Below are 10,914 nucleotides of genomic sequence, written 5' to 3'. Positions count from 1 at the left end.
TACGCCTCCACCCTATCCCCGTAACCCAGTAAGCACACCTCACCTTTTGGACACAAAGGGGCAATTTAACATGGCCAATCCATCTAACTTGCACATCTTTGGACTTCGTGTCCAGGGATGTGCAGGATAGGGTGGGGGAGTGGGCCCAGGTAGGGTGCTCTTTCAGAGGGTCGGTGCAGACTCAATGGGCCAAATGGCCTTCTTCTGGACTGCAGGAGTTCTATGATGTGGAGAGGACTCCAATGACATGTCCTTACCTGTTGCTGCTAACTCTACACTGCTGACCTAAGCTCAATGTCAGCTGCTTTCTTACATCACTGGTGGGCGGTACTGTACTCAGCCCCAAGTTAACCCTTAATGTATTCGGTCCTTCTCTACTACAATCCCGAGGAGCCTGAAGGTGCTATATAAATGCAAGTCTTTATTTCTGCCATAAATCAGAAGTAAACATTCAGTTTGGTTTTGAATCAGAACTAGTGATTTTCATCTCACAGAAAGCATTTGTGGTATATTTTGGAATTTATGGACTATTTTGGATAGAGTCCCTGCACTCTGATGCAATGAAGAGTGGTTGGAGAAGGGTAACAATAATATCTTGGTACCTGAAGATCTGAGCCTTGGGGCACTCACAAGGTGTTAAATAAATGCAGTTGTTGTTGCTGTTGTTGAACTGATCCGAAAGGTCAGAGAGCTACAATTCTCCCCTAACTGTAAAGACATTTGATGATTTCATGATAAAGGCCATTAAAATGATGAGCAGAGTGAGTTAACACGGTAGCACAGTAGTTAGCACTGCTGCTTCACAGTGCCAGGGTCCCGGGTTTGAGTCCCGGCTTGGGTCACTGTCTGTGCGGAGTCTGCACGTTCTCCCTGTGTCTCCGTGGGTTTCCTCCGGGTGCTCCAGCTTCGTCCGACAAGTCCCAAAAGATGTGCTTGTTAGAATCATAGAATCTTTAGGTGAATTGGACATTCTGAATTCTCCCTCTGTGTACCCGAACAGGCGCCGTAATGTGGCGACTAGGGGCTTTTCACAGTAACTTAATTGCAGTGTTAATGTAAGCCTGCTTGTGACACTAATAAAGATTATTATTAATATAGCTGCAAACATGCGTTTTAACAACAGAAGCAAAGGAGTAATTAATATGCAGCATTCCTTCAGCAAGACTACAAATTGGTTAACCTTTTAAAAAGGAACTGTGGTGAATGTGATTCACACCGGATTATAATCTGTATATACATGTGTCTATATTGTAAGTGCAGTTGCACTACCTGACCACCAGGGGGAGTAGCTCTGGGAATGCTCGAGAATTGAACTGGGCTTCTCCCTTGGCTCCGCCCAGGACTCCTCCCCCGGGAGCTGCTGTATAAAGATCAGTGCCACACGGTCAGCCGGCCAGTTCACCGAAAGTTCAATGGCTAACAGGCTGGCTCTGTTGTGAGTATATTAAAACCGCTATTCTAATCCTACAAGCACGTGTCCGTAGAATTGTTGGTTCCAACAGGAACATGGTTTAAAAATTGGGATACAACTCCAGGCCGACATTTCAAGCAGCACTGAGGCAGTTCTGTGCTGTTTGGAGGCTGAGATGTTGACAGGAGGAGATTAAAACAGGGAGCACTGAGCAGATCTGGCAGATTTGAAGAAGAGTCATATTCACCTTGAAACAGTAACTCTGTTTCGCTCTTGACAGGTACTCCCAGACCCGCTGAATGTTTACAGAACTTCCTGTTTTTATTTGCATTTCCCAAATTCCACCCTGGGAAAAAGTGTGACTATCATCTTGGAAAACACCACTGCTGACTCGCGGCGTCGAGGACCCGGGTTCGATCCCGTGGGCTTTGCACATATCTCCCTGTGCCTGCGTGGGTCTCACCCCCACAACCCAAGGGTAGGTGGATTGGCCACGCTAAATTGCCCCTTAACTGGAAAAAATAATTGGGTGCTCCAAAATGTATTTTTTCAAATGGAAAACACAAGGTGCAGGCTGGACGAAGAAGAGGTTTTCGCTCCTGAAGTGTGATTAGGTGAATTCGGTAGCCAAAGTCGAATACCAAAGGATTATCTCAAAGAGATGGACTCTCTGCAGGTCACAATGTTAGTTATTTGTTGACTTGTTACCAGGAGACCGATTTGCTGGATTGGTGGACTTGAAAAGGAACAGGTTTGAAGATCTTCCCATGTTACAAGTCTCCAGTACGTAAGACACAAGTGTTTCTGCTCTCTGTGCAGCTGTAGAGTTGCATTTTTTGCAGACAGCACTTCAAGACTAAATAGGGAGACCAACATGGCTGCCTTACCGTGTGACTTCTCACAGTCCCCCCACTTCCAAATATGGTGTTGGGCATATCCAGAAAGTGGACTTTCATCCTGGGCGGCTGAGACAATCACCATCCTGATTTCAGAATGATCCATTCAAGTCAGGAATGACCTTTTTTTTGGATAGTTTGAGGGGATAGGTAGTGACGCCTCTAGCCTGGAAGGTATCCTTCTGTCTTTTCAAGGTAGTGAGGCCGGTTTTGAATCCCCTGACCAAGTCAGATGTTTCTTGGCAGCCATCTTGTGCAGCCCATCAGTGTCCATTTTAAAAAGAAAAGCTAGTTCTTGAAGATTCCACACCAGGCACAGTTTATGTTTTAATAGTTATTAATATGACATGCCTTTACTGGGCATGACATAGGGCGAGACTAACCTGCATTTACCTGTCATGCACTATCAATTACGACGAGATGAGAGTAGAGAGTAATCGAGGCTTTATTCCACAGAGATGTGTGGCCTCCAACAGCTGCTGCCGAAATGGCTGCAGTTCGGGGAGCACACACATTTATACTCCGCCTACTGGGCGGAGCCAGCAGGCAGGGATCTACCCCCATACCTGTAGTACAGGGACCTTACCGTAATACCCTCGTATGCAGCGCAGTATATACAATATAATACAACCGTGGTGATTACCACAACCTAACTGAATAAAACTGTTCTTCTTGGAGCTTTTAACTGTGGTCAGTTGTCTGCTAGAGATTAATGAGTCGGTAAGATCGAGTCAAAGGAAGAGTTAATTGCACCTAATTAATGGTGACATAGAGATTGATAGGCAGGCTGTATTCCAATTTTTTCTGCCTGTTGCAATCTGATGCAGGTAAGTGGAGGAAGGGGAGATATAGGATTTGGAAACCTGGGCATGTTGTGAATCACAGGGAGATGAGCAAGATTATTTATTCCACCGGATTCAGTGCCTCCTGTTACAGTACAGTCCATCGGCCTCTGTACCCCTCCAGTACTTCTCCAAGTGATTGCTCTATGTTTCCAAGCCATTGTTATTCATGGTAGTCATTGTAAGCAGTCTGTCCAACCATGTGGACATGATGTGCAAACTTGACCCTATCCTGATGTCTCCATGCCTTATTTTAACAAGAGCAGGAACGTTTCGCTTCACTGGCCTGTGGTCATTGAGGAGAATGCTAAAACTTACAGTGCAGAAAGAGGCCATTCATCCCATCGAGTCTGCACCGGCTCTTGGAAAGAGCACCCTACTTAAGTCCATACCTCCACCCTATCCCCATAACCCAGTAACCCCACCTAACCCCTTTTCCCTCAAACACTAAGGCTAATTAAATTCCTTTCCCATAAATAATAAGGATAACATAACCCCTTTCCCCAAATACTGAGGACCATTGCAATCCCTTCTCCTCTTACACATTATCTTGTCCAGCTGGTTTATTCACCCAGTTTCTGGGGGATGACCAACATATCAGAATTTACGTAAAATAACAAGGGCGGGATTCTGTGATCCTGAGGCTAAGTGTTGACGACGTCGGAAACGCCGTCGCGTTTCTCGATGGCGTCAACACGGCCTTAGGATCAGAAATTCTGGCCCTAGAGGGCCAGCACGGCACTGGAGCGGTTCACGCCACTCCAGCTGCTGATCCCGGCGTCAACTGGGTACCGCGGGATCCGCCCATGCGCAGTGGCACCGGCGCCAATGTGCGCAGGCGCAGTGGCTTCATTCAACGCGTCGGCCCCGACGCAACATGGCGCAGGGCTGCAGGGGCCGGCGCGGAAGAAAGGAGGCCCCCAGCCCGAGAGGCCGGCCCGCCGATCGGTGGGCCCCGATCGCGGGCCAGGCCACATCGGAGGCCCCTCCCGGGGTCGGACCACCCTCCCCCGACCCTTCCACGCCGAGTTCCCGCCGGCTGAAAGCAGGTGTGGACGGCGCCGGCGGGACTCGGTATTTTTACGATGACCGCTCGGCCCATCCCAGGCCGAGAATCGGAGGGGCTGGCCGTGTAGAGCGGCCCCCGACTGGCGGCAATGGCGCTGATTCTCCGCTTTGCGGAGAATTGCGTCAAGGCATCGGAGCGGCGTGGCGCGATTCGCGCCGGTCGCTGGGATTCTCCGGCCAGGCCCCGCTGAGAGAATCACGCCAAAATATTGCGTCTATAGTACTTTTCCTGGGATCGTGTGGGACAGTGGTAGTATCTCTATCTCTGAGCCAGCAGCTCTGGTTTCGAATCCAACTCTGGGACTTGATGGCCATGGAATGTGTATTCAGAACATGACCAAAGAGGACCGTCAGCCTGTAAATCCTTCCAATACACCCGATGGGAGGCGGTACGAGCAGGAGAGTTTCCTAGTCAGCTAGAACCTGCAGAAGGCAACAGAAACCACTGCAGCATCTTGTCAAGGGTAACCATGGAGAAACACATGGAGCCCATGGTTAGCAATGTCCTCACAGGGCACGGTGCCTAAAGAGCGAGTGAGAGTATTCGTAAGTGGCAAAGCAGTGTGCGGATATAAACTGGCTTCAGGACTGCTTCGAAGAGCTCTTCCTGCAGAGTGATCGTAAATCTCTGCAGCTTTAACTGTAGTGCACAGTAAGGAGGTCAATAATAACTAATCTTAGCATTGCCTAAATTGACGGAGACAGCTTGACAGGTGAACTAATCCCTTTAACCAGCAGCTGCAGTAGTCCCATCTTCACTTGCTGCTGAGTGAGCGAGGAGAACAGTTCATCTCAGCAAAGGTTGATGGTGCTGAACCTAGAACTCGATTCATGCGCTACTCTTTGTCATTTTACAAACCACTTCGAGGGAACAAGAATATTCTGGAGTCGGGCCCTTCTGCTGTGCGATATCACCAGTGGCCTCATCACCCTGGGACAACATGCATCTTGCAGCCCAGTTTCTGTTCTCAAAGTCCAGGAGCAACAGGTCTCCCAAGAAGATCTCCTCAGAAGATGAAGTGTACGATCCCTTTTGGAGAAGGTTGGGTTGAACTTGTTGTTTTTTTTAGGAATAGCCTACCTTTCCAAGTCCTTCTCTGCCCCTCAGAACTTGTGGTTTGTGCGGAGAAGCGACATGTTAGGGCCAAAGGTTGATGGCCTGTGCCAAGGTTGAATCCATCTTGGGGCCTTCGCCTCCTTCTCCTTCCTCTCCTCCTCACTCTGGTCTTGTTGGAGTTCTGCTTCGCCTCTTTATTTTTGCCGTTGGCCTATTAATTAGGTAATTATTCTGATTGTTTGGCATGATTTGGCGGCAATTGTAGGGTCCAGAACAAAAGCAGACAGATATAAGATTAAATGAAAGTGATTGAACACAGAGAGACGGAGAACTTTCTTACGCAAAGAGATGAGATGTTGTGGAGTGCACCACTGGAGTTAACACCTTAATTTATGGATTAGACAGGTGTTAAAAGGAATGGGGATAAAGGGATAAGGGAGCAGGATAAAAACATGGGATTAGGATGCAGCTCATGTCGAAGATAAACTGCAACACCCACTGTTTGAGTTGAATGACCTTTCTGCCTTGGCTTTAATGCCTATGTATTTCTAGTGGCTTTCAAATTCACTTAATGGGACCAACACCTTCCTTTGGACTGTCAGTAGCTTTAAACAGGGTGTGATTGGGCCTTACAGATTGTAACAGACCTTCTCATTGGAGCTTGCAACTGCTGTAGCAGATTAGGAAACCACAAAAGTTTTTGCGATAAGTGGCACGCGCTACAGAGGGAGCGCAGTGTGGAGAGGATTATTTTTGTGAAGGAATTCTGGCAGGATTGTCAGAAAGTGTAACTAAAGCACAAATACTGATTTTCAATTCGGAACTCCTGAAATTTGCAGTTTTCGTTTATTCTACACCCACTTCCTCACCTTTCCCTTTTTTTGTCTATCTTGCCAATGTCGTTTCACTCTTTTAAATATTTGCATCATTTTTCAACATCTTTCCATTGCTTCATCGAAATACCTCACCTGAAGGTTTTTGATTAAGCAATTTTACCTTTGTACTCAAAATTACCTTTGTAATAGTAAAGCGCGATAAAGACAGCATCGCAACGGGAACCATTCATGGCAGGAATTATACTGGCGGGCTCTGACAAAAAGTCATCGACCTGAAATAGTGGAGGCTCAATTTTAATTCAGGATCTATACAAAATAAGGAGTCTGCACGTTCCCCCCGTGTCTGCGTGGGTTTCCTCCGGGTGCTCCGGTTTCCTCCCACAAGTCCTGAAAGACATGCTTGTTAGATAATTTGGACATTCTGAATTCTCCCTCTGTGTACCCGAACAGGCGCCGGGGTGTGGCGACTAGGGGCTTTTCACAATAACATAATTCTAGTGTTAATGTAAGTCTACTTGTGACAATAAAGATTATTATTATTATTATTAATCTCTACTTTCCGTGGTGCTGTCTGGAACACTACTTAATACCTTCTCCACCCCACTCAAAGGCGGGAATTCAATAAATCTAATAACTTAGAATCTTTGCAGTGCAGAAGGAGGCCATTCAGCCCATCAAGTCTGCACCGATCCTCCGAAAGAGCACTATACACCCAACCTCTCCCCGTAACCCCAACTAACCTACACATCCCTGGACACTAAGGGAAATTCTTTAGCATGGCTAATCCACCTGACCGGAACTACTTTGGACTGTGGGAGCAAACCGGAGCACCCGGAGAAACCCACGCACACACGGGGAGAAAGTGCAAACTCCACACAAGCAGTGACCCGAGGCCAGAATTCAACCCGGGTTCCTGGTGTTGTGAGGCAGCAGTGCTAACCACTGTGCCACCATGCTATCAGTGAGCCAAACTTCCTACACTCTGTATGAACATTTCTATAGAGCACACTCCATCTGTTTGCGATCTGATTATGGCTGACGTAGATGGAACTGGGTGGTTGGAGGGTAATTTGCTCATGCACAAGATCAGGTTAGCCCATAAGCTCCTTCTACCTTGTGAATAGTTAAATGTGTCTCTAATTATTCTGTACTGTCTTATGTTCAACTGCTCCTAATTGGCTTTATTTTATTGCAGCTTTGTTGAGCGCGTATGTGGAGACAAGTAGGTTCAAAGAGAGATTAATCTGCTTATTGTATTCAAATAGATTAAAGGTCAAGTGACAAGGTTGGTGGTTTTCATTGACGTAGCTTGACCTCCCACCCTCCCCAGGACTCTCTCCTAGTCCTGGTGACCACTCCTCAGGTTTGAGGAGGCTCGGACAATGGAGACGTTAGAACGAAACCAAACCCGGCCCTGAACCGATGTTTGGGTGCATGCTTACGCCCTCAAAGCAAAGACCAGCAACAAGAATTTCATCTATATGGCGCCTTTAATGTCGGGAAACGTCCCAAGGCGGCTTCACAGGAGTGTGATCAAACAAAAATTGACTCAGATCAAGGATCGTTGATTGAAAGCTTGTTGAAGAGGAGACACTTAATGATAATAATAATAATATTTATTAGTGTCACAAGTAGGCTTACATTAACACTGTAATGAAGTTACTGTGAAAATCCCCTAGTCGCCACACTCCGGCGCCTGTTTGGGTACACTGAGGGAGAATTCAGAATGTCCTAATATTTCATTGTAGAAATGAGGGCATTCCAAACAATTAATTTTGCGGTTTGGGCGCCATCACTACAGCAAATCCGCTTGAATTTGCTCCGGTTGGAAGTTCAACGTTTTCTATTCAAGAATATGAGATATCCGGGACCCACGTGGTGAGCTCATGCTTTCCAACCGGAGTTAGAGTGTGGGATCCTCGTTAAATGCCAACCGTGCGTAAAGAGCTTCTTTATTCCATTGGTGCGCTCTGGGATCTGTTAGTTCCTCATCACTCCTCTTCTCCGTGCCCTCTCAGCTTCCTGCAGATCCTTCTCCCAGCCTCAAGAACCATTCTCAGGAGGTGGAGCACCAGGAAAGTGGTAAATGGCAGGTGGGAGGGAAGGGAGGATCTGACACTGTATTGAGCCAGGAAACTATTGTTGATTGGCGTAAAAATCTACTTGGTTTATTAACGTCCTTTAGGGAAGGAAATCTGCCATCCTTACCCGGTCTGGCCTACATGTGACTCCAGACCCACAGCAATGTGGTTGACTCTTAACTGCCCTTGAAACGGCCGAGCGAGACACTCAGTTCAAGGGTTATTGGGCCCCACGGTTGTACAGTGGTTAGCACTGTTGCTTCGCAGCTCCAGGGTCCCAGGTTCGATTCCTGGCTTGGGTTACTGTCTGTGCGGAGTCTGCGCGTTCTCCCCCCGTGTCTGCGTGGGTTTCCTCCGGGTGCTCCGGTTTCCTCCCACAGTCCAAAGATGTGCGGGTTAGGTGGATTGGTCATTCTAAATTGCCCTTGGTGTCCAAAAGGTTAGGTGGGGGTTACTGGGTTATGGGGATAGGGCGGGCTTAACTAGGGTGCACTTTCCAAGGGCCGGTGCAGAGCTGATGGGCCGAATGGCCTCCTTCTGTACTGTAAGGTCTATGATTCTACAATTCTATGATTAGGGATGGGTATCAAATGCTGGGCCTGGCCAAGGAAACCCACATCCCATGAAAGAGTAAAGGGAAAAAAGCCCACAAAATCACAGAGAAAAGTATTATTTTAAGAATGGAAAACCCTGTGACAATGATTGCAGTGAAGAATAACTTTAGTAATTATAACAAGGTGACAATATTTTAGGAATGTGTGCATGATGTGACAGGACCCAGAGCATGAATGAAATGAAAAAAATGAAATGAAAATCGCTTATTGTCACGAGTCGGCTTCAATGAAGTTACTGTGAAAAGCCCCTAGTCGCCACATTCCGGCGCCTGTCCGGGGAGGCTGGTACGGGAATCGAACCGTGCTGCTGGCCTGCTTGGTCTGCTTTAAAAGCCAGCGATTTGGCTGAGTGAGCTAAACCAGCCCCTTCCGGGGAGGCTGGTACGGGAAACGAACCGTGCTGCTGGCCTGCTTGAAAAGCCAGCGATTTAGCCGAGTGAGCTAAACCAGCCAGAATGTGATGGATACTAACTGTACAGTAGAGAATGAATATGCATGATTTATTTCAGTTAGTTCAAATTGTGGACAGGTACAGTCAGGGAAGAGTTACCCACTCAGAGTTTAGTCAGTGTTGAATCCGGAATAATCCTTTCTGGGATCATTCCGGATTTGGCGTACTCCTCGGATAATCATTCTCACTTACGGTTGAGAAAGACAAGCCCCCGTGGGTCTGAAGAACTGATAAAAAAAACAATGAAATAGAAGCAGGAGGAGGCCATTTGGCCCCTCCAGCCTGCCCCGCCATTCATTATGACCGTGGCTGATTGTCAAGTTCAATACCCTCATCCCGCGTCCCCCCCCCCCCCCCCATATCCCTTGATCCCTTTAGCCCCAAGAGCGATATCTAATTCCTTCTTGAAATGACACAACGATTTGGCCTCAACTACTTTCTGTGGTAGCGAATTCCACAGATTCACCACTCTCTCTGGGTGAAGACATTTCTCCTCACCTCAGTCCTAAAAGGTTTACCCCTTACCCTCAAACTATGACCCCGAGTTCGGGACTCCCCCGAACATTCTTCGGGAACATTCTTTCTGAATCTAACTCTCCCCAAAGGAAAGAACGATCAGAGAATATTGGCATCCTGCAGGTAGCCATTTTAACATGTTTTCAGCCAGACTCTAACAACTCGGATATTATAAGATGTACCACTCCACTGAAGAGTGTGTGGAGATAGGTTTTTGAGTTTGGATACAGAAGACTATAGGAGACAATATGACATTTAACTCTCAACCAAACTTGTGTCCTATCTCTTTAAGATGCTCACTGTCAAATTTTGTTTGAAAACAGCTACACACTAAAGGTACAATATAAGTTGTTGCATGGTTAACCTCACTGAGATGTGGAGCTTGCTGCCTGCCTTTCTGAGTGGGGAAGGTTTTATCGTCTGACTTCCAGTTTGGAACCTCGAAGGGAAGTAAACCCTGTACTTCTGCCCCTCACCAACATGTCTTCATTTGTTGTTTTGCACAGTGGCGAGGAAGGAGGTCAGCAGGTTCGCCAGGGTCCATCCGAGAACCATGATTCCTGTCACCGCAGGGATGGCCCCATCGGGAACAGGTGCCCCGTGCTTCCGCCCAGGGCGATAACCCCGGAGAGGCTCAAGGATTTTGGGGAGGATGAGTACCTGGAAAAAGACGTCAAGACTTGGGGAATGACGGTGACAGGTCACCCGGACACAGTGCTGACCAACGCCTTGAATGTGACAGAGCACAAGACAAACAGGACCCTTGAATCCAGCAGCGGACAAGTGCGATTTGAGGACATCAGTGCAGCTGCCTTTAAAATCCAGAATGGAGTCCAGAAAACCCCCTGTACGGTATGTTGATGGCTTAATTTTTCAGTGTGAGTTCTTTCTGTGGGGCCTACACCTATAGAGGCTGCAATAGAAGGCGAGGAATTGACATCTCCATACCCCAGCAATATTTCCAGCTTTATTGGGCGGCATGGTGATTAGCACTGCTGCCTCACAGCGCCAGGGACCAGGGTTCAATTCCAGCCTTGGGTGACTATCTGTGTGGAGTTTGTACATTCTCCCCTTGTCTGCGTGGGTTTCCTCCGGGTGCTCCGGTTTCCTCCAACAGTCCAAAGATGTGCAGGTTAGGTGGA

At 47.6% G+C, this 10,914-nt stretch overlaps 1 protein-coding gene across 3 annotated transcripts in view; it reads left to right on the top strand.

Moving 5' to 3' along the window:
* The first annotated feature begins 4,964 nt into the window (after nucleotides 1-4,964).
* The window catches only part of LOC119956084 (L-threonine ammonia-lyase), a 45,918-nt gene continuing 39,968 nt past the window's right edge, over nucleotides 4,965-10,914 (top strand). Inside the window, exons 1-2 of one of the 3 annotated variants that reach the window (XM_038782929.1) lie at nucleotides 4,965-5,259; nucleotides 10,279-10,624. In XM_038782929.1, the coding sequence (XP_038638857.1) occupies nucleotides 5,159-5,259; nucleotides 10,279-10,624 (447 nt within the window). In that variant the 5' untranslated portion in view covers nucleotides 4,965-5,158. The other 2 variants (XM_038782930.1, XM_038782928.1) reach the window with 2 other exon arrangements.

This window comes from Scyliorhinus canicula, chromosome 22 (assembly GCF_902713615.1).
Source record: "Scyliorhinus canicula chromosome 22, sScyCan1.1, whole genome shotgun sequence".
Taxonomy (NCBI): Eukaryota; Metazoa; Chordata; class Chondrichthyes; order Carcharhiniformes; family Scyliorhinidae; genus Scyliorhinus; species Scyliorhinus canicula.
This window is presented reverse-complemented; position numbering and strand designations above follow the sequence as displayed.